This window comes from Xenopus tropicalis, chromosome 1 (assembly GCF_000004195.4).
Source record: "Xenopus tropicalis strain Nigerian chromosome 1, UCB_Xtro_10.0, whole genome shotgun sequence".
Taxonomy (NCBI): Eukaryota; Metazoa; Chordata; class Amphibia; order Anura; family Pipidae; genus Xenopus; species Xenopus tropicalis.
In genome coordinates, this window is record NC_030677.2 from 152,779,146 (window position 1) to 152,803,074 (window position 23,929).

General features: G+C 40.3%; 1 protein-coding gene across 4 annotated transcripts; it reads right to left on the minus strand.

Moving 5' to 3' along the window:
* Positions 1-42: 42 nt before the first annotated feature.
* On the minus strand, positions 43-20,584 carry med15 (mediator complex subunit 15). 4 transcript variants are annotated; one of them, XM_012969599.3, is made up of 18 exons: positions 20,424-20,584; positions 16,521-16,608; positions 16,025-16,076; positions 15,804-15,833; positions 15,499-15,711; positions 12,939-13,225; positions 12,531-12,812; positions 12,192-12,392; positions 9,114-9,230; positions 7,567-7,703; positions 7,348-7,475; positions 7,106-7,240; positions 6,953-7,016; positions 6,630-6,696; positions 5,537-5,697; positions 4,709-4,875; positions 1,007-1,105; positions 43-531 (listed from the first exon to the last, which is right to left on the minus strand). In XM_012969599.3, the coding sequence occupies exons 1-18, from the start codon at positions 20,480-20,482 to the stop codon at positions 395-397; spliced, it is 2,424 nt and encodes an 807-aa protein (XP_012825053.2). In that variant the 5' UTR covers positions 20,483-20,584; the 3' UTR covers positions 43-394. The 4 variants fall into 4 exon arrangements, with proteins under 4 accessions (XP_012825053.2, XP_012825056.2, XP_004910644.2 ...); XM_012969602.3 differs by having other exon boundaries at positions 43-528; positions 12,192-12,395; XM_004910587.4 differs by having other exon boundaries at positions 12,192-12,395; positions 20,424-20,583.
* Positions 20,585-23,929: the final 3,345 nt, after the last annotated feature.

Sequence of the window (23,929 nt, forward strand, 5' to 3'; positions counted from 1 at the left end):
GCAACATGTCAACTTCCATCCAAAACAGGAGGATTCAGAGACTTCCCAGGAAAACATTCTTTTATTATAACAACCAAAAACAACGGAAATCCATATACAAAATCTGTTTGATAACAATACAAGTTAACTTATTAACAGGGCACATGCAAGTCCATGCCAATGGCATGCCACTGGAAAAGCTCATGGCTCAGAGGCATACTGTTGCATACAGAAATATAGAGCATTATACAATGTTAAACCATTCGTTCCAACTTGGCAGCATGGTATAGAATGCTGTGCAAGTTACTATGCATATTCAGCAAATTTTCCTGCTGGAGAAGCCATTAACTTAGCGTCAGGTTCCTCGATAAATAGGAAACAAATGCAGTGTCCATAGAGTAGCAGATTAACTGGACTATGCAGCAGAGAGGCAGGCCTGCCTGATGCTCTGGGCCCAAGTGTTCAGCAGTGCTGTGAGTGAGTGCTTGTCTGGAAGTTGCAGGAGTTTGGATGTCATGTAGCGATATACAGATTGCAAGAAAGGATTTGCTTCTGGACAAAAGCAAATATAAACATTTAGCAGAACATACGACTGATAAGCAATACACAATACTATCTAACATTAGCCGAGGCAGTTATAAAAACTAGTCTTTAAGGGCTCTGGCACACGGGGAGATTAGTCGCCCGCGACAAATCCCCCCTGAAATGGCATCCCACCGGCGAACATGTAAATCGCCGGTGGAATGGCATACGCGGCGGTGGGATTTCAGTGAAATGGCGGAAGTTGCCTTGAGAGGAAATTTCCGCAATTTCACTGAAATCCCGCCGCCGCGTATGCCATCCCACCGGCGATATACATTTTCACCGGTGGGATGCCATTTCGGGGAGATTAGTCGCCCACGAACAGGGAGATTTGTCACGGGCGACTAATCACCCCGTGTGCCAGAGCCCTAAGGAAAAAGTAAGATATCAAAGATCATAGCAAGCAGCTGAAATGTCAGTGTCGCACTATGTGCTTAATAGTTACCATATTGTCGTGGGTTGTCCATCCACAGAGGGCTCTGATCTGGATAATCAGCAGGAACGCTCAGTTGCAAAGGGGGTACACTCGGGAGGTTCTTATCATCTGGAAATACAGTATTTAATGCAGGTTATCATTTTGAAACACTACACATTTGAACAGTCATTATTTTTTTGGGATTTGGTCTTTTAATTATAATACTGTAATTGTCCTGTGTGTAAGCAAATGTAGCCATCTGAGAAAATCCATAGGCACTGGCAAGCTCTACAGTCATTCTTCCCAGCACTGTGAAAAGGCAATATGGCTTCCATTCTAGGGTTAAATGATACATTTTGGCAATAAAATAATGTTCCAAAACATGCTATTAGCTATGCTTTGCTTATGCTATGATCTTTTGGTTGGTAAAATGTATTTCCTTACTCCAAAAACAGCCATGTAAGCCAGTCAGAATTACAGTTGCCCTGAATGTGTCATTTCTTGAGGGATGCAACCAAAGCAGCAAACATCAACCCTACCCATGAGGCAAGTACGGGGTTAGGAGTACCCAACCCTAATTAGTTTGGCTTAAGCTACTAATCTCTGGGGCATTTTTATCAAAGGGCAAAAAGACAGTTTGCAATGTTTCTCTGGAGGAAAAAGACTGCTACAAAAGTGGGGCTTTCTATCCACAGGGTGGTGTGGGGTGGACCAGTGGCATCGCCCTGTGAGCATACAGGGCCCCACTGTTACTTAAGGCTTTTCATCATTTACCAAATATACAAATGCACCTCTAACCGGTCCTGTGTATGTGATGACAGATCTCCATTCATCCTGGAATGGGGGAAAAGCAAAGCTCTGACAGGCCATAATATTTATTCACATCTGTAGTTCAGCCTATGAGAGCTTTACACCTTTCCCCAAATCCAGCATGAATGTTGAACTTTGTGCCTGCACATGAAGAGTCAGCCATAGGTACGTATGGATGGGCATCATTTTTTTTTCTTAAGACTGTGCTTTTATTTTAGGAGAATCTCTTCGGAAGATATAGTTAGTTTATCTAAGATAACTATTTTTCTGGACAATGTAAAGATTTCTACATGTGATTTAGATTTAGGAAGCCGTGTCTCCAGAGCGCACCAAACACTGACACTTCAGCTACTACAAAAACAACAGACTGCCTGTGTGTTATAAAAGCCCCTATATTGTCATAAAATGTTTATATTCTTACACACAATTAGAAAAACAGCCTTTTATATCAGACTACAAATTACTGCTTAAAGGACATGTAAACCCCACACACAAAAATTTCATCAGTGAACAGCCTCTTTGAAATCTTTCAATACCTGCCACTCTGGTTGTCCTGAGATTAATAGTAAGGCTGCAACATCCTCTTAATCACTTAGATTTCCTTCTCCTCCTGTAACCCACTCGGCCCCCTCCCTCGGGAATTTGCTTTGACTTCTGTTCAGTTGTTCTAAGCTCAGATTAATAAACACGCCCCCAGTCTAGCAGCCAGTGAAGAGATGGCATTGCTGGTTCCCATAGAAACTCAGCTCTAGCTGTCTGCTTCAGTTTTTTTCACCTCCTCTCCTGAGCTCAGCTCAAACAAAGCAGAACTTTTATCAGAGACAGTTGTGCCTGTGTAAGCCTGTATTCTTGCTGAAATGTATGCTGAATAAGGGTTTGTGTGTGTATATGCTGTTTGCAGATTTAAATGTATCCGATTATGTATCAGAGGAAAAATTGCCACCGGGTGAAAGCTGCTATTTGGTTTAGGAAAATGTGATGGTGCTGGCAAGTGGAGGGGATATATGCAGTACAAATGATGCCATTTGGGTGGGGGAGACTTGCCCAACTGATACATTGTAGGTTAATGTAGGCTTTACATGTCCTTTAAGACAGCGATCATGACATTTCTGAAAATCAACTCACACTTTACAGCATCTTATCTCCCAGATGTCCTTAGGCAGAACAGGAAAATTTAATAAATGTGAGTTCCACTGGTCTACTGAACAATTTGATGCCCATTGTGCACAGGATTATGTGGATATACCAAAATTAAAATACTGCACACATTTATGGACAAAACAATTCATCGACAACAATGCAGAATTAAAAACACAAAAAAACAGTAAGAATCAAAGCAATGAACCTGAAGCCTCCAATCCTATCCCCGGGCCTGCCATTATGGGGAAACTCCTACTTGCCCAATTTCCAACAAATTGCCCCATAGCGAGTGTGGCCCCACTGGGGCATACGCACACTGGGAGATGTGACCAATGCTGGGGCCCTGTTACCTAGGAACCAGATCAGACATGCAGATACAGGAGAGCTGCTACCCTGGTTCTCATATTTACAATTCTAACAAGCCTTCTGACACCAATTCCAAAGAACTATAGTCCCCTTCGTGCTCACTAAGCTTGAAACTACCCTCCGAAACCCCCTCTTCCAAAAAGCTGATCACCACACTATACTCCCTGCTCCTCTCTACCCTCCAATCTCCCTTCCTTACAGCCCAAAATGCTTGGCACCAAGACATACCGGACCTGAACAGTGAAGATTGGGAGGAAGCGACAGACAGGGCCTATGACTATCTGATCTCCACAAGAGACAGTTCAAAATCATACATAAACTCCATCTGACCCTGTTACGACTATATCGAATGGGAATCCGTGACTCGTCCCAGTGCCCCAAATGTGGTGCCCCTGAGGCCAACTACTTTCACTTAATGTGGTCATGCCCACAAGTACATCACTTTTGGAACCAGGTCCTAGAACACATCCAAAACACAACAGCCCTACCTAAAATAATCAATCCCAAGGTTTGCCTACTTGGCATTGTGGATGACACTATTCCCACTTTAGCATCGCGCATCCTCTACAGAACACTACTGTTTTACGCCAGGAAAACCATCCTCTCTCAATGGATGGCACACTCTCCCCCAACAATTGCCAGCTGGCTCAATTTACTTAAAGCCCTCCTACCGCTGATACAACTCACCTATATAGCAAGAGGATGCCCTCAAAAGTATGACAAGGTATGGGGAACATGGGCTGAAACCATGGAATAAAGTCACATGGTCACCCTTGGGAACTTGAACCCCCACCGGTAATCCCAAACCCTTCCCTCCTGAAATAGGAATTTGAGTACTACTTATTGATTATTTAACCTAATGTAATGTTTGTATCCTGGCATGAAAAGAACGCGTCTGCAGAACCAATGTCAATGTTTTATGTTGTTTTATGTTATAAATGCATAAACACCTTTGAAAAAAAGAATCAAAGCAATGAATAAACAATCACACAGTGAGATCAATGGCCAATATCTTATGGGCACAAAATAGCAATCCATAGCATGATTTCCATATAACTGCTATAGTAGCCCCAGGGGCCATTTTAGTCCCACTATCCACAGAATGTAGATTTTGTGGCATGTAATTGGTTAAATATTGCATTACATGAAAAACTGGGGATACGTCTAGAAAATGTAGCTAAAAGGGCTGCTATGACTGTATTTAACCAAAGTGTATTTGTTACAGTTAAGCAACTTGCATTTATTACAAATGTTCCTTGTTTCTCAAATGACTGCTAACGCTACATGAACAATAGATATGCACAATATTAATTCTCCTGAGTACATTTACATGAGGAGGACATGGCTGAGTATTACTTACATAATTACATTACAGAATTAGGGCAGTTATTAGAACCTCAGGTCATTGCGACTCACCTAGTTTGCATATAAGGTAAACGGTGCCATTATTACTGCATTGAGATGGGTCCAGATTCACCAGGAACTTTGAGTGCAGTTTGGCAACTTCACCCTGAAGCACATTGGGAATACTCTGCCTCTCATCTTCTTCAAACTTTCTCTTCCGTGGCACTACCAACTGAGACCTGATGGAATACAGCAAAGCGTAGCCACACAAATGCCATGGATGGTTTTCTTTCATATATTCCCCTTTAATGCACATTTCATTTAGATTAAAATCTGTTGTACTATTTTTCATGACAATGGCCTCAGAGAGTCACAATTTTGTCACCATAGGTCAAAGGAAAATGATACCCCAGAATGAATACTTAATCAGCATATAGTTTGTATCATATTAAGTGACCTGTTAAAGAATCGTACCAAACTGGAAATTATATCAGTAAATACTGCCCTTTTACATTGAGCCACCATTTAGTGATGGTCCATGTGCTTCCTTTAGAGATCACCTGACAGGAAATAATACTGCTCAAACTGTAACAGGAAGAAATGTGGGAGTAAAAGACAGAACTTTCCCCAGTAATTGGCTGAGGTGACATAACATGTATGTGTGCATCATGAATCATATGATCTCAGGGGGCAGCCCATTGAACTTAAAATGTTCTATTTCAAATTACCCAATGGCACATACTACAAAAAAAAGTATATTTTTATGAAAATAGTTTGAGTTATGAGATGAAGCGGGATTTTTTTATGCAATATTTGTTAAGGAGTATAGTTTTCCTTTAATTCTTTACAACGAAGATGTTCACGACTGCCCAATTAACAGATGGTGCATTGATAACTTACGTAATAGGCTGCCCATGAATAGCAGTCATAGCTGGCATAAAGGTTCGGTACAGAGAGTGGTTGAAAACAGGCGAGCGGATGTTTGCCAAGACAGCATCCAGCAGTGGTTGGCACAGGTACTGTTGTTTTGTAGATGGGACTGTTGGTGGGGGAGGTGTTGGCTGTGGAGAAGATAGTGAGTAAATATTAAACAGCACTTCATGTAAGTAGATGTCATTTAACCCCCTTGAAAGGAAGGTGATTATTTTTTTTCCCTCAGGTATAATATATTTATCTATTTTCCAATTAACACATAGGTTGTATTCTTTGATACAGAGCTGCCAACTTGTTCCATACAAGCCTACATTAAAAGGAAATAAAGTACAAATAAGGCTAAAAATAAAATATTTGGAGGGTGGCATATGTCCCAGTGCCTCCAGTTAATCAGCACTATTCAGAAATATTTTTTTAAGTCAAACTAATAGGGTAGGAGCAACTCTAAAAAGCTTTGCAAACTAGAAAATAAGTAGCTTGTGCCTGTGTTATTTGCACTTTGCACCCCTGTTCCTCTGTTGTTAACCCCTTAGAAGTCTGAATTAGCCTTTATGCCACATACATATATTTACCATCATTAAAATCAGCTTCAGATTAACCAAGCTATTATCTAGCTACGGATCTACATATAGTCAACTGCAGCCAGCAATGTGACTTTATTGTAATTAAAGGGTGTGAGTGTACACTGCTTTGGACAATTATATATATCAGGTCTGTCTAGAAATAATCTGATTTGATATCCAGTAATCTATGAAAGTAAACATATGCCCGATGTTAACACTGGGTATGCTTAATATACCAAATGGACCATAATATATGTTGGCTGCTAAAATCTTGGTTGTTCACAATAAATATACCTATAAATACCCTTCAGGAGATCAGCACAGCTTGGTAAATTGCAGTGAAACAGTGAAATAATCCCACTTTATGCAATATAGATTATTCCAACAGATGCCTTTTGGAAACGTGTGCATGGTGAGAATCATTTTCTCAAGCTTTTCCATACTAATTAATACTTTAATGTATTATCAACATATATAAAAGGCATGTATATTCTTACCACAGCCATGTCATTTTTAAGCTTCTCCAGGGCTATCTCGCATTTCTGCAAGGTTTTCAGGGGGCACCTATGAAAAGTGAGCACCGAAAAGTCTTAGGCAAGATAATCAAAACATTAGTAGAGGAATTATTGACAACACATATTTATAAAGTGCCAACATATTTTGTAGTGCTGTGCAACAGAAGGTTATATACAAACATTACATTCTAAAACCAATCAGTTGAGGTGGTAAAGGGGGGGCCTTCTCTATAGAGCTTACCATCTAAAAGGAGAAAGGAATAATGTGTCAGGGAGAATTCAGTCATGCACAGTATACCACTTACCTCTTGTTTGGATCCGTCAGTATATCCAGGAGACTCTTCATCTTGCTTAAATCTTTCTTTCTCTCTGACATAAAAGTAAAAAAAAAAAAAAAAGCTAAGCCATAATACGTTAACACAGAAACTCCCAGTTATCTGCAGTTTTAAGGAACTCACCTTCATTTTTGTCAATCTTATTGATCATTCGTCTCAGTGGCTCTATGTACTTTGAAAGCTGCTTCAGTTTATCCAGATACTGTTGTTCTTCTGATTGGTTGGTGCTTGCAGGACTCATAACAGAATTTGGGTTTCCTAAAAACATTATTGTTATTATTTAAGGAGAGAGGCATAAAAGTAGCTTTAAAAACTGAAATCACCAGCCCCTAGAATCCTGTAACTGGCAGCCTTTTTTTTTCTACCTGGAGTATTAAGGGGTCCTGGTGAGGGAACACTAAAGTTCTGAGGAGTGCGTGCTGATGCTGGACTCTGGGAAGGCTGAGGAGATGGACTGGGCATGAAGCTGCTGGGTGATGGAGCTGGGCCAGAACTGCAAAATATAAATAAATATGAGGATTTACATCTCAAAGAAGAATCATTTTTGTTAAAAGGAAGCAGTTAAGTAGACCAAAGTGACTGACCTGACATTAGAGTTGGGTTGGGACATTGGTTGTGATGGTTGAGGGGATGGTTGTGGAGGAGGAGGCATAGACTGTGGAGTTTGCACCTGCTGCACAGGGGATGGTGAGGACATTACAGGGATGCTGTTCTGAGAGACCTAAAATAAACACTGAAGTTGGTAAGTGAGAAGACATGTGCGTATGGGAAGACAACTGTGTATGGAAAAAAAATACTTCTACAAGGAGATACTAGACTCCGCAAGATCAAATATCAGAGCTGGGAAACCTGGTCTTAAAAACACATGAAACCTGCTAAAGAATTGTTAGTGGGTGTTAGTGTCCTCTTCTGTGAAGCAGCTACACAAGAGAAACAAAGTGATAATCCATTTGCACAAGCACAACAGTTACATCATTTGTGCAATAAATCATTTCTCTTTTACAGCTTGGATTTCTAGGAAAAGCAAAAGTATTTTGTTAGTCAAACATGAAAATGTCAGTACTAGAAACAAATTAAAACCTTAGCTTTGTATATAAGTTATCTGAAAATATTATGCAGGACCTGTGAGTAGAAAACACCCCACTGTGTTTGGCCCCGAATAGCAGATCTAGCAGTAGATGAAAAAGTATCTTCAAAAAAGACTAGTGTGATAAGCAGTGAGAAGAGAAATACAGGGGCCCCACAAAGAGGGTCTTAAAAGAAACAGTAACACCAAAAAATGAACGTGTATAAAAGTAATTACAATATAATGTACTGTTGCCCTGCATTGCTACAACTGGTGTGTTTGCCTCTGAAAGACTGCTATAGTTTATATAAGTTAGCTGCTGTGTAGCCATGGGGGCAGCCATTCAAAGGAGAAAAGGCACAGGTTACTTAGCAGATAACAGATAAATCCCCATTATATGGGGCTTATCTACTAGTTATCTGCTATGTAACCTGTGCCTTTTCTCCTTTTTTCCAGCTTAAATGGCTGCCCCCATGGCTACACAGCAGCTTATTTATATAGTAGCTTTTCTGTAGCAAAAACACCAGTTTTTGCAGAGCAACAGCACATTATATTTTAATTACTTAAATTTTTTGATGTTACTGTACCTTTAATGTAGAAGATTCTCAGCTGTACAACAGACCCCCTGTTATTGCTGGACAGAGTAACATAGAGAACATCATGTCCATTTTCCCTTACAGTTTCCTCTGTGATTGAGGTACTAATCTTGCTTAGATTGTAGCAAACTCACTTTAAACAGAGCCCAGAGAAAAAAAAAAGATCTCAAGCAAGTAAAATCTAGTAGCACAGAGATGTTATTCAGATAAATAAGATAATGCAAAGCACAAAGCAGAGAAGCTAAACCCAGACTTGTTGCATGACACTCTACAGTACACACTTTTGTTAATTACTAAAAGACCGTCAGAAATGAAGGTGTTAATACAATTCAGACAATACATTCCTAGAGGGTCACAGGGGAGTAACCGACTACCCCCACAGAGAATTTTGTATGCACTTAGGATCGGGAAAACGGTGGCTAGCCACCAGGACCAGTACCAACACTGGGACCTAAAAGTTAGTCAATACCTGTGGGATCTGCTGTTCTCCCAAAGGGACGGTGCTTGTAGGATTGGCAGGAACAGTGGATGGCGGGAAGCGTGGTCTTACTGGCATCCCACCGCGAGCCATAGGTGCGGAGATCATCTTCAGAGTACAGAGGGATAAATGTAAATCAAGCAATGCAGTGCGAGTGGCAGGAAGGAGAGGATGCATGCAGGCCAAATTAGCAAGGATAAAGGGCACCCTACAAACTAAATGACACAGGAATGAACTGCACCCCAAGCTAAAGGACCACAGCAAACAATCATTGAGAAAGCCAGGGCCAACTGTGCCTCACTAAGAATTACCTAATGAGTGTATACTTTCTATGTCACCTCTATTTACATTCTTACAACAAGAAAAAAAATAATACACCAAAGCTTGTGATTTGCACACTGGGACTAATAATAATCAGATTGGAACACGTGTAAAGAGTTCAGAAGTCTAAAATCATCCAGTATATAGTGGAAGTCTCTTACAGGCAATACCTAGAAGAATTAAAGGCCAACTTAACTCTAATAGAGTAAATAACTAACTGCTGACTAATAGTGATGATTAACCAATTAAATCAGTTTACACTCAAGACTACTGTTAACACAGACAATTTTCTTTACATCATTAAGTGATTTATGTTATTATAATAATGTTTTATTGAGCTGTAATAATAATGGGCATAATACAGGAAGAAAGAACAGCAGTATCTTTAGTTTACACAAAGTTCTTATATTAAGTTCCAGACTACAAGGTGGCCCTACACCAACTACAACAAATACTTTAGTTTTTCAGACACACCCCTTATCTTTGAGTAGAGGGATACAGTACTTAGTTGTACACATTACACTTAGGCAACCTGTGCCGTAAATTCCATTCTCAATAAAGTATAGGAGAAATAAATACACCTGTAGGCCACATAAGGTAGTCAGCAACTTCACTCTTGAGCGTCTAGAATTAGAAACTTTTCTAATCTGTGCTATGAGCTAACACTAGCCTATTTCCCTTCTTATCATATTAACTCTAAGTATGCCTTCCAGTTAAAGCTAATAATATATGGTTGCCCATAACCATAACAATTTAACTCCCTACAGCAGTGGAAAGAGAAGTTTCCATTCTCCTCCTTGTTTTGTAAATAATGATCAGCCCTGAGCATGATACAATTGAGAGTTCCTATGTGTGCACATATAATTGGAATTCAAAACTGTACACACAGGAAAATAAATGGTAATAAAAGGTATGGGATCAGTTACCCTGAAAACCTGTTATTTAGAAAGCTCTGAATTACTGAATGACCATCTGCCACATTCCATTTCAATCAAATAATTACAACTTAAAAAATGATTTCCTTTTTCTCTTTAATAAAACAATACCTTGTACTTGATCCCAACCAAGATAAAATTAATTCTTATTGAAGGCAAAACAATTCTACTGGGTTTATTTAATATTAAATGTTATTTTAGTAGACAAAGTATGGAGACCCAAGTTACAGAGATCCAATTACCCCTTATTCAGAAAACCTCAGGTCCTAAGAATTCTGGATAACAGATCCCATACCTCTACATACAATGCTTATATTAGAAATACAAAAAAAAGCAGTAGAAATGAACTGATTTTTGTTTCCCTTTTTGCTGCTACAGGGAGTAATTTAAACCTGTGCAAAATACACAAAGCAGGAAAAGCAGTTAACAAGAAGGCTCTGTATGAATGCTAAAAATAAATGAAACAAGCTACTATACTAAACTTCTGATAATTTCTCAAATTTGAATAAACAGCTGACACATAATAAATAATACAACAATCTTTATCCAGTACTCCAAACACCACTTCTGTACTTCTCAATCCGCTTAAACAAGTCAGTCATTAGGACTAAAAAGAATTAGCAAAATTAGCGATGGCAACAGACAAGGTTCATTCTGCATGTTTATAAGCAAGATAAACTTTTGAACAAATACAGGTCTTTTGGCTGCATTTTGGATTTAAATAAATGGTAAGTCTACAATTGGTAAGTCATCCAAACCAGCAGTACCAAGAACAAAAAAGGAAAAGAGAAAAAGTATTATAAGAGTTCAGACAAGTAATGTCTAATTTAGTCTTCCCAGTTTCAGATCTTTTTTTTTCTAAAAAAAAAAAAAAAAAAAGCAAAGAGCAATGTCTGATGGCACCTAGAGCACTTTCCCACAGAGGTTTGGGTGCTTCTGCACAGTCTGAAATATACATTCAGCTTAATGTAAAATACAACACAGTGACAAACAGTATAACATAAATCATAATGCCTAAAGTTAAGTTGTGCATATTTTTAGTTGACCAAAAATCAAAGTTCGGTGTGATCTCAACACACAGTAATATCATACTGTGTATTAATGCCCTGCTTTTCCATTTTCCACTTTAACCTGACATAAAAGGCTAATTATTCAATTTATTAAAAGTAAAACTCACATAAACAAAAAACACAAGGTTGTGCATTTACATGTCCCGAACCTATTCAGAGATACTGGGCATTTAAAGCCTCCTAACCATAATTACTACCACAAAGGACTCTGCTAGGCCAGCTGGCATATAATTTTACCCACCACACAGGACCAAGCATTAAAGCAGTAGTGCAAGTTACTTGGCTGGACTCAGCAAGTCAAAACTCCAAATAAGAAGGTTTGAAATTACTTGTCAATGTAAGAGTAAGGTTGGCAAGATTCTCTGTAAGTAGCACTGGTAAAACTAAAATCTAAAAAAACAAAAAACAAACACTAAAATACTCATTGTTTTTATTTAATAACATTCACATTTCCCCCCTCCCTAATTAACCTTATAAATAAACTACAACCTATTATCTCCCTGCATACAAAAGACTTTAATAAAATTGTAAATTTAACCAGGAATGGTGGTAACATCATTGCTGGGTACCTGAAATCTAATATGTCATAGGAAGCCCCAAATTTCACAGTTTGCCCCACAAGTAGATTTGCCTCATAACACTGATGTAAACCTGCATTACTGCTTTAAAGTTTTGGGTTTTCAATGCGGTTAGAATCACTACATGCATAGGAAGTACATCTCCCAGTTGCCTTAGGTTCTTACCTGCCCTGCTGCTAAGTGGGCTTGAGCTGCTTGCTGCTGAGCTGCCTGCTGAGCCTGCTGTTGTGCCTGCTGAGCCGCTTGCTGAGCTTGCTGCTGAGCCACTTGTTGAGCCTGCTGCTGTGCCTGCTGCTGTGCCTGCTGCTGCGCCTGTTGTTGTGCCTGTTGCTGAGCTTGCTGTTGAGCCTGGTGCTGTGCTCTTACCTGCTAAATATCGGTGAAAGAATTATTAAATAATGGCAGGTACACAACCAAAGAAAGCCCAAAGATCAAACACCTAGCTGTGCATAGCATACAGACCCAACCAGAAATGTTGCAAAAAAATATATATCTGCAGAATACCTGCAATATCTTTAACTGTTGCTGCTGCTGAGGTGTTAGAGTTACAGGCATAACTTGAGAAGGAATCTGTCCTTGGGCTACGAGAGATGCCGCCTGTGGCTGCGTGGAAAGCAGCTGCTGCTGTTGACTTTGAGCCACCTGTTGCTGTTGCATTTGTTGCAGCTGCATCACTTGCTGTGGCGGTGGTTGCTGTTGCTGCTGCTGCTGTTGCTGCTGCATTTGTTGCATCTGTTGTAGATGTGCTATTCTCTGGAGCTGTTGCTGCTGCTGCTGTTGTAATTGCTGGAAAAAAATAAGCAACACATAATGTGCCACCCTGGAACTCATACACAAGAAATACCCGTGGCCTCCTGGAACCTTGAAACCTTTAAAGCTAGCAATTTAGAAAAAAAACTTGAGGTAACCCACCTGCTGCTGATTTTGCTGCTGCTGTAGTTGAAGTTTTAGTATGTGTTGCTGCTGCGCTGCTGCCTGGAGTTGTTGTTGCTGTTGCACCTGTTGTTGTTGTTGTTGTTGTTGCTGCTGCTGCTGCTGCTGGGCTGCAGCAACAGCCGCCACCTGAAACTGCTGCTGCTGCTGCTGTGCCACTTGGAACTGTTGTTGTTGATGCTGTAGAGCTGCCTGCTGCTGCTGCTGCTGCTGTTGCTGAAACTGCTGCTGCTGGTGTTGTGCAATTTGCTGCAGCTGTAACTGGGCTAAAAAAAAAGTAATGCAAGTGACATTAAAACATACATACACTATTACAATTTAGCTCTAAATAAAATACAAGTTAAATTATATATGAAATATCCATATTAAACATACCAACTGGGGACCAACAATAGTGACACTGCACTATGGTTTGGTAACAAGTTTCTATGCCCAAAGATTTTGGCAAAATATATAAGGATCAACCAAATTAGAGAAAGCTGGCAATTTCAAGAGACCCCCTTCTCAAGAGAAATGAAGGCATTATAGATGTTAGAGGACAATTACAGTGGCTTGCAAAAGTATTCGGCCCCCTTGAACTTTTCCACATTTTGTCACATTACAGCCACAAACATGAATCAATTTTATTGGAATTCCACGTGAAAGACCAATACAAAGTGGTGTACACGTGAGAAGTCGAACGAAAATCACATGATTCCAAACATTTTTTACAAATAAATAACTGCAAAGTGTGTAATTATTCAGCCCCCTGAGTCAAAACTTTGTAGAACCACCTTTTGCTGCAATTCCAGCTGCCAGTCTTTTAGGGTATGTCTCTACCAGCTTTGCACATCTACAGACTGAAATCCTTGCCCATTCTTCTTTGCAAAACAGCTCCAGCTCAGTCAGATTAGATGGACAGCGTTTGTGAACAGCAGCCACAGATTCTCGATTGGATTTAGATCTGGTTTTTGACTGGGCCATTCTAACACATGGATATGTTTTGTTTTAAACCATTCCATTGTTGCCCTGGCATTATGTTTAGGGTCGTTGTCCTGCTGGAAGGTGAACCTCCGCCCCAGTCTCAAGTCTTTTGCAGACTCCAAGAGGTTTTCTTCCAAGATTGCCCTGTATTTGGCTCCATCCATCTTCCCATCAACTCTGACCAGCTTCCCTGTCCCTGCTGAAGAGAAGCACCCCCAGAGCATGATGCTGCCACCACCATATTTGACAGCGGGGATGGTGTGTTCAGAGTGATGTGCAGTGTTAGTTTTCCGCCACACATAGCGTTTTGCATTTTGGCCAAAAAGTTCCATTTTGGTCTCATCTGACCAGAGCACCTTCTTCCACATGTTTGCTGTGTCCCCCACATGGCTTGTGGCAAACTGCAAACGGGACTTCTTATGGTTTTCTGTTAACAATGGCTTTCTTCTTGCCACTCTTCCATAAAGGCCAACTTTGTGCAGTGCACGACTAATAGTTGTCCTATGGACAGATTCCCCCACCTGAGCTGTAGATCTATGCAGCTCGTCCAGAGTCACCATGGGCCTCTTGGCTGCATTTCTGATCAGCGCTCTCCTTGTTCGGCCTGTGAGTTTAGGTGGACGGCCTTGTCTTGGTAGGTTTACAGTTGTGCCATACTCCTTCCATTTCTGAATGATCGCTTGAAAAGTGCTCCGTGGGATGTTCAAGGCTTTGGAAATCTTTTTGTAGCCTAAGCCTGCTTTAAATTTCTCAATAACTTTATCCCTGACCTGTCTGGTGTGTTCTTTGGACTTCATGGTGTTGTTGCTCCCAATATTCTCTTAGACAAGCTCTGAGGCCGTCACAGAGCAGCTGTATTTGTACTGACATTAGATTACACACAGGTGCACTCTATTTAGTCATTAGCACTCATCAGGCAATGTCTATGGGCAACTGACTGCACTCACGTGTACACCACTGGAATTCCAATAAAACTGATTCATGTTTGTGGCTGTAATGTGACAAAATGTGGAAAAGTTCAAGGGGGCCGAATACTTTTGCAAGCCACTGTATATAGGTGCCACAGCTCACTTATCTCTACCAGTTTTACGATATTCAGTTGTCTTAAATTTGATTGTTTTATAATTGCTTTCATTTGAAAGTTCACTTTCCCTGTTCTGACTGGGATTTATTAAAGTAAGGACTTCCTTCTTGTTAAAAGCTTTTCTATGGTCTACTGATTGTTAGGGTCATAAAAAGACAGGATCGCCAGGCACTTTTATATAAATATGTTTAGACATTTTTTAGGGAAGGTGCATTATTAAGGCTCATAGCCTGGATGCAAATGCATATTATTAATAAAAACATAAAAAGCAAGTACTCATTGGGCAATTATTCGCTTCCAAAACATTTTCATTTTATATTGTTTTGGTCCCTTGTGTGACATACTAGACCAACACAAATACATGTATAAATATCATTTGGTGTAAAACTATATAAAATTGTGTGTAAAGCTCCTTCTATAATATTCTGTGTAACACACACATGCATGTAACATGCATGTATACAAACAAGCAATATTACAATGCTAACTTACTGGCTTGGTTCCCTGCAGCTACACCAGTTATTCCATGTGGTGCCATCCCTGATGCTCCAGGTTGTGGCTGGCCAGGCAGGTTCATTTGCTGTGCCATCTGTGCCATGCCACCCATGCCTCCCATCTGAGCTCCTTGAGGACGGACCCCCAAGCCCAATCCTTGCCCACCAACTACAGCAGTGCCTGTTAAATTCTGTAGAGCATTCATTGGATCTGTGGAAACAAACAACTGTGAGAATCTAAAGCCTTTACTTTGAGAAAAGGAGCCACAAAGAAATCTATTTGCGTAACTTTAATATACCTACCATTAACAGCTGGCTGGGTTTTCTTGTTATCTGCAGAAAAAAAGAAAAGAGGAAAACAGAAAACTTAAATGATACATTGTAATATATGCATTTTTTATTGTACAGTTGCCGGATTAAGCACTAATAACAGCCCTGTAACGATCTATACAAGTGCATTCAAATATTTATATACATTCTCTGAGTTGTAATAAAAAAAAGCTATGCATATAGAGAAGACTCACGGATGTCTCGAAAATGAATGATGAGACGAGCAACCAAAGAAAGGTATTCCTCCTGAAATCAGAAAAAAAGGAATGTCAACTAATAGTACAATATAATATAAGGTTAAAAGTTTAAAAACATGGCCAATTTACTTTTTTATAAAAGGATTGTGTCACACGCCAATAGCTTTAATTTTTGCACGATTAACTTTGATTGCAGTCTCTCATTTCTCCTAAAAGTTTGTATCTGTTGATTCAGCACCTACAAATAACTACAGACCTGTAGAGAGCTATCAATGCTACCTGCCCCATTTATCTTTCTGTGTAATAACTAAAACCAATGTATTCTACACAGTTATCTGTGCCTTTTTGCCCTATTCAGCTTGAATTGCTGCCCCTGTAGCTACACAGCAACACAGATTAGCTTACACAAAAAACACAGAAATCAAATTACCACTCCAAATCAACCAGGATAAAGCTGAGCGACAGGACAGAGATGCAGCACATTTTGACTTACACGGGTCTTTGCTTTCAAGAACACGTGGCTCTCCATCTCCTTGCTTGACTTGGTGTGGGCAACACCAGCTTTCCTCATAGCTTCATCTCTGGAAAACACAAACACATGAGTTTTCAGTTCATTTCAATATGATAAAAATGTGATTCAGGGAAACTAACTAACTTCTGTTCCTCAATAGGTCTAACATGTAACCCTCGAACAGAGATCAGCACTGAAAGTTATACAACCTGAAGCCAATCAGTTTTTTTGCAATTAGAGCTGACCTCTGTTCACACTAACACATTATAAATTTGATCTTGCTCAATGTAATAAAAGCAGATTTTTTATAATATAATTGACTATTGATAGCCCCTATGTTGAATGGAAGCTACAGAAGGCTCCGTTTGGCAATTACACTGGGTTTTTATGCAATCGAAGCTTCCTAACCAGAAATTCAAAAATGAGCACCCGCTTTGAGGCCAATGGGAGCAACATCCAAAAGTGTTGGTGAGCAACATATTGCTCACGATCCAATGGTTGGGGATCGCTGTTCTATACTGTTCCACTACAGGTTGTTTTAGGCTACCCCCACCCTACATGCCAGCCCACTGACTGTCAAGAGTATGCTCCTTGTTCAATTTTAGTAAGGGAACCAGCAAACAAAAAGGCAATTTGGGAGGAGAATTATAGGAGGAGAAAATAAAAAAAAAAGTCAAAGATCTTACGTCATTGTCACATGGGGTTAATTTGTGCACTTCTTAGCAGCCAAAACATTCTACATTGTCCTCTATAGATATCACCTGGGTCTGTCCTTCCTTCCTGGTTCCTTCCTGAAAATGCAGCATTAGCCTTTTTAAAGGCAATGATGCACATGGCAGTGCATTTCACAGTGTGAAATCACATTCAATACCTTTTCATTGCACAGCATTGTACTTACTGTATTCCAGCAACAGTGAGCATTTGCAAGCAATATCAACAGAGCACTGGCAGGGATACAATGCTATACAATTGAAAGGTATTTGCACATCTTGAGGTGTGATTAGGACAAACCCCAGATGTATCAATAAACTTAAAAGAGCCTAGCGTGACATGTAACAATGAGTAAAGGAATGCACAACCATTGAGGCTAAAATGAACATTCACTTTCGTTTTTCTTACAATCTTTTATAAATTGGCACCCCCAGTGTTTCTGGCCTTTAACACAGTGGATAGATATTTATATTGAAACCAATTTATAAAGGCTGAAGACCGGAGTATTTTCAAGTTTTCTGCTGAAGCTGAATGATCTTCCCTAAACATGTCCATCTAGAATCTGTCAACTGTCAAAAAAAATACATTTGACCTGCTTAAGAAAGGCAACATGTGTGCAGATGTGACCAATCTTAAATACTGGCAGCTGAACTGGGATTTTAAGACATCATCACTAAGGGGACTTGGGTTTTAGGGCTCTGGCACACGGGGGAGATTAGTCGCCCGCGACTAAACTCCCTGTTCGCGGGCGAGAAAGGCTGCAGTGGCAGCCGAAACGTTAGATGTTATTTTGTAAGTAAAATAAATCTTTTCCTTTTAAGTCCTGTGAGTGCGGTACCTTCCATTTTGTATATATACAAAACATACCCCCTGTTTGTATTAATGTATTCTACTGTACAGCGCTGCGTACATAAGTAGCGCTTTATAAATAAAAATATACATACATATAATTTTTTTATTTTTTTTTTTTTAAAATCTCCCCCACTATGCATGTACAAAGTGTTACAGATACAATGAAATAAGGGACCATAAAACCATAATAGCACATGGAACAAACATTTTTTTCCCACAATGATGTCCAGCTAGGAAGACATGTGGCAAAGTGCTCGAAACTACACCCCATTAATCTGGAATTGCGGATAAAGTAATAGTAGCTCAGACTGTCATCTGCAAGTCCAGGCAATTGCCACAGAAATTAATGGGAAGCACTTGCAAGCATTCTGTCACTGAATAAGATGGAAATTGCTTGAATAACCTAAAGCTGGCCATACACGCACCGATACTATCGTCCGAAACCTCGTTTCATACGATATTCGGTGCGTGTATGGCATGTCGGCGAGTCGACCGATATCGCAGGAAGCTGCTGATATCGGACGACTCGCCGATCGGCCAGGTTAGAAAATTTTGATCGGGCGCCTGACCAAAATCTGCCGTCAGGGCTGAATTGGCAGAAGGAGGTAGAAATCCTATTGTTTCTACCTCCTTATCTGCTGTTTCAGCCCTGACTGTGTGTGGCGGATCTGACGATGTTTCGTGCGACCAATGGTTGCACGAAACATCGTCAGATCGCCACGTGTATGGCCAGCTTAATTCCCAGAGTCGACAGTGTTTAGGGGTAAATTCAACAGGAGATTTTGTAGGATGGTCAACAGAACGCAAGTCAGATGTAATGAGACTGATAAAAAAATCTGATGTGTAACTACATGAAAGGACTGATATCTGACACGCCTGTTGGAAGGGAATGCTGCATCTTCATCACACAAGATAAAAACTGATGGTGTCTGACAGACTTTTTATTCTCATTGAAATACATAGACTGTTGGATGTAGATGCCGGAACATAACACACCATCTGACTTTACATTACAGCTGTGGAGATCAGATTTGGTAGGATGCTACAAAATCTTGTGCTGTTGTGTTGTTACATGTCAAGACCAGATAAAATGTGACCCACAAAATCTGATCAAAATCTCCTGTGGAGTTTAGCCCATAGGGTTTTTAGAAGATGAAGCTAAACTATGTACAATTTTACAAGGTAAAAATGCTTAGATTATGATTGTATCTCTTTAAATTAATCTAACACCAAATGAAAATGAAAGTGCATCAGGGCTACAATATTTAATGGCCAAGCTTCTTTTACATAAAAATTCTGATGTTTCCAGCATGAGAATGATTGCAAGTCCTCAAAGGTTTACATTAGGAACTTACAAAGACAGTGTTTTACAGTGCATGACACAAGAAAATATATCAGTGACTGGAAAAGATATAGCACTCGCACACACATCAAAGGATTCTAGTTACAAAATAATCTCCTGTAAACAATTGTCTGGTATTATAGTTCCCTTTATTAAGCTCTCTTCAACTCTTGTATTGGTTATTGGTTGCTTTATATGTTACTCTGTATGTCCAATGTATGAAACCCACTTATTGTACAGCGCTGCGGAATATATTGGTGCTTTATAAATAAATAATAAAATAATTGTTTGTGTAGTGAAGACACTAAATTCAGACAGATGACGATCTAAGCTGGGGTTCTAAGGAATGCAGAAAATGTCACTCAGCATTCGTTTTATTTTACTTTATCTTTAGTCATTCATAACACACTTAATGAAAATAGGGCCATGTGACACTGGGAGGCTGAGGTATTTTACCTGCTCAAAGCAAGTACCGGCCTCCAGCCCAGCATGAACTCCTACCCACAAGGGATGGATAATGGCAGAATAGAACTCCTACCCACAAGGGATGGATAATGGCAGAATAGAACTCCAACCCCCAAGGGATGGCAGAATGCGGATATGAGAGCTGATAAGATTCAGTCACCTGCACTCAGCAACATCAGTTTAGGAAAATACCATGACAGACAATGTGTGTGTCCGCTCATCTAGCAAACTCATAAATATAATACAGCGGCAACCACAAAAAAGCTCTCATTGTAACACAACATAAGCTGGGGAGCTGTACTTTCACTTTAAGTTGCTGCGATGGTGCCCAAGCTACAGCGATCCCCGAAACCAAAGAAAAGCCCATCACATGTGAGACCTCCTTCCGGGAAAATGATGCGCAACTTGGGAATAGCCTTGAGAGCTGAGTTACTAACAAAGCAGGGACGCCTGTAGAGATCACTACACGGCTTGGCACCCCGGTATGTCGCAGCCACCCCGCACCCCTTACTTACATCTGGCTGACCAGCTTCTGCCTGAAGGGCGCGCTTCGCCAGTCACTATCCGCATCCATCTTCCTACTACTGTTGCTGCGTCTACTGCTAAGGCCTAAACGCTACACAACCCAGGCGGAAGCGCTGGAAAGCGCGGCATTCTGGGAAACGTAGTTTAGCCAGGAATTTCCTGAGTGTACAGGCGCCGGCATTGCTCTCATTCATCATTTCTCGGGACTCACAGGCTTGCTAGTTTGCTGGGTTTAAAGACTATATAAAAAGTACTTTTCCTGATGACTATTGCACCCTCTACTTTATATTAGTAACTATCCAATGAAACAATACACATGATGGCTAAAGTAATACAACTTTACTCTTTCCCTGCTTCCACTGGTGCGAATTTGCTAACACGCCAATTGAGTTGCAATTTCCTGTAGTAACCAATGAAGATATTGCTTTCCCTTTCTAATTCATACTGATCCAAACCAGGGCATTGTGTGCCTTACATGTAGCCTACACTTCAGGAGATAAAGTTAGGGTCCCCACCTGTTCAGTTTTGACTGGAAGTGTTTTTAATGCCTGTTCAGGTCTCAACTGTCTGTTCGGTTTTCTGCCTTGTCAAGTGTAACCTGAACAATAACCTGGCCAATAAATGAAAGACAAATATTAAAATACTCACCTTAACATGGCTTAGTTATCATTAAGTACAGTTCCTTTCTTATTAATACAAAAAACAGCTAATCTTTCAATTACATTTTTTTAAGCTTAGCATTGCTGTATTTCAAAGCTTTCTCTATAACTGATTTCTGTATAATAGATCCAATACTGTTAATTAAAGGATTGGATTTACTTATCAGGCAAATTATAGATAAAGATACAATGTGGTTTTGTACTGGACATCCCAGTTTTTCAAAGGGCTGCCCAGTTCAAAACTTTCTCTCCAGTTTAAAACACTAGAAAACTGGAAAGAAATTCAGCCAATTGCAACAAACCCACTTCCACGTCATAATCCCACTGACATCATGCTCATGTCCAAAATCATTGCCCCACCCCAATGCCATCTGCCCCTCTTCTTTTGTTCAGGTTTAGCCTCTGGCAAAGGTCAGGGCCGGATTTCTCCGTGAGGCGCCCCGAGGCCGCCCCTGTGGCTGTCCCCCTCTGCGCATGCGCGAACGCGGCCCCCAGTGCGCATGCGCGAATGCGACCCCGTGCGCATGCGCAAACGCGCCCGCTCCCCAGTGTGCATGCGCAAACCCTCCTTTAAACTCCCATACGGAGCAGTGGGGAGAGGTCCCAACTGCTCCGTATGGGAGCCAAATTTAAAAATTTTCTTGCGGCACCCTAAACTTCTGCCGCCCTAGGCCCGGGCCTTTGTGGCCTTTCCACAAATCCGGGCCTGGCAAAGGTGCCAACCCTAGATAAAATACTGGGCTTTATATAAGTGGTCCTGGTAAAGAACTACCTCAGTAGAAGTGCCAAGGGGAGTTGGAGCTAAACTCCAGTTGTCTGGCCAGCTACCATGAAGGCAAATGCTTAAGAGGGTGAGTGTCTTGAGTAGGCCAGCTAGCTAAGGTGCCCCTTTCCTAGTAAGCCCTGCCCCTTTTACACCACTGTTTGATATCTTAGCCTATCATATGTTATCTACTCCTGATCATTGGAGAGGCCTCCTCAATCTGGTTCATTTATGTTTGGATGCATTTACTTGGCTTGTATATTCCTCCATGGTATTGGGCCTATACTTTTTTCATTTAAAGGACCTATAAACCTCAATGAATTAATTTACTCAGGGTGGAGTTTCTAAGATATTAGCGGTATTGGACAGTTTTAGAGTGCTAATAGGGTTTTAGCTCTTCAGCTCCCTTTGAAGTTCAGTCTTAAGTCTCTTTGAAGGTCAGTACCCTAGCTGCCTATGCACTGTGTGCTTGCTCTATTCATTTAACCCTAGTGTTGCCGACTAGGGTTGCACCATAATATTTGGGACAAATTAATGGTAGGTATAATAGAGCAGTCATGTTTAGTACTTTGTTGCATATCCTTTGTATACAATAACTGCTTGAAGTCAATGCAATTCATAGACATCCCCAGGTGCTGAGTATCTGCTCTGGTGATGCTCTGCAAAGCCGCAACTGCAGCCACCTTCAACTCTTGCTGTTTGGGGGCTTGTCCTTTTAAATTTCCTCTTCAGCATATGTGAGGCATGCTCTGTTGGATTTAAATCAGGTGACTGGCTTGGTGAGTCAATTTTTCATTTTTTAGCTTTGACAAACTCCTTTGTTGCTTAGCAGTATGTTTGGGATCATTATCTTGCTGCAGGATGAAGGACTGTCCAATGAGCTTGGAGGCATTTACTAGAACTTGAGCAGATAAGATGTTTCTATACACTTTAGAATTCATTCTGCAACTGCCTTCAGCAGTTATATCATCAATGACAATAGGTGTGCCAGTACCTGTGGCAGCTATAAATGCCCAAGCAATAACACCCCCACCAGATGCACTGGTATGCTTTGGATCTTGGACAGTTCCTTTTCGTCTCCACACTTTCCTCTTGCCATCGAGACATAGATTAATCTTAATCATCTGTTGGTAACATCCTTTTCCAGAATTCTGCAGGCTCTTTTAAGTACTTTTTAGCAAACTGTAATCTGGCCATTTTTGCGGCTAACTAGTTTTTTGCATCTTGCAGTGTAGCCTCTGTGTTTCTGTTTATGAAGCCTTCTGCAGATAGTAGAACCTGACAAAGACGCACCTGCCTTCTTATCTGTTGGACAGGTGTTTGAGGATTTTTCTTTCCCATAGAGAGGATTCTTCTGTCATCAGCAGTGGAGGTCTTCCTTGGCCTACCAGTCCATTTGCTATTACAGAGCTCACTGGTGCATTTTTTCTTCTTCTTAATGATATTACAGACAGTTGAAATTAGTAACTCTAAGGTTTGACCAATATCTCTAATGGTTTTACTCTAATGGTTTTTTAGCCTCATAATAGCTTCCACGACTTTCATTACCACAGCTTTTTTCCTCATGTTGAAGAAGGGCAACTCTAGACTTCAAATAGTAGAAGCAAGCCTTATCCCTATACTAATAAAGCAATGCAACACCTGAGTAATAACACACACCTGTCAATTGTCCCATGGTGCCCAGAAATGAGGGGGACTATGCATAAAAAGTGTTGTAATTTCTACATGGTCAAACCAAAATGTATGCAAATAACTTTAAATTAAATTAAAGTCTGGAATGTGCATGTCTGAATTGTTTGATTTAAAATTTTACACTGAGAAGCAGAAAAATGTGTAAACATCATGGAGGGCACTGTATATAACATTGGAAAAATTGGGGTACTACAAGGACTTTTTATATAAAATTGCTTTATTAAATTACTATGTACATTGCAAATGCTTCAGTATGGTAGTCTGGTTCTTGGACCTTTATCAAGACAAAAAAAAAAAAACTTTACAAAGTCAACAAATATATAGTTACAACAAGGATAGATCACAGCACTACATTATAACCTTCCCCCTTTTGCAACCCTTA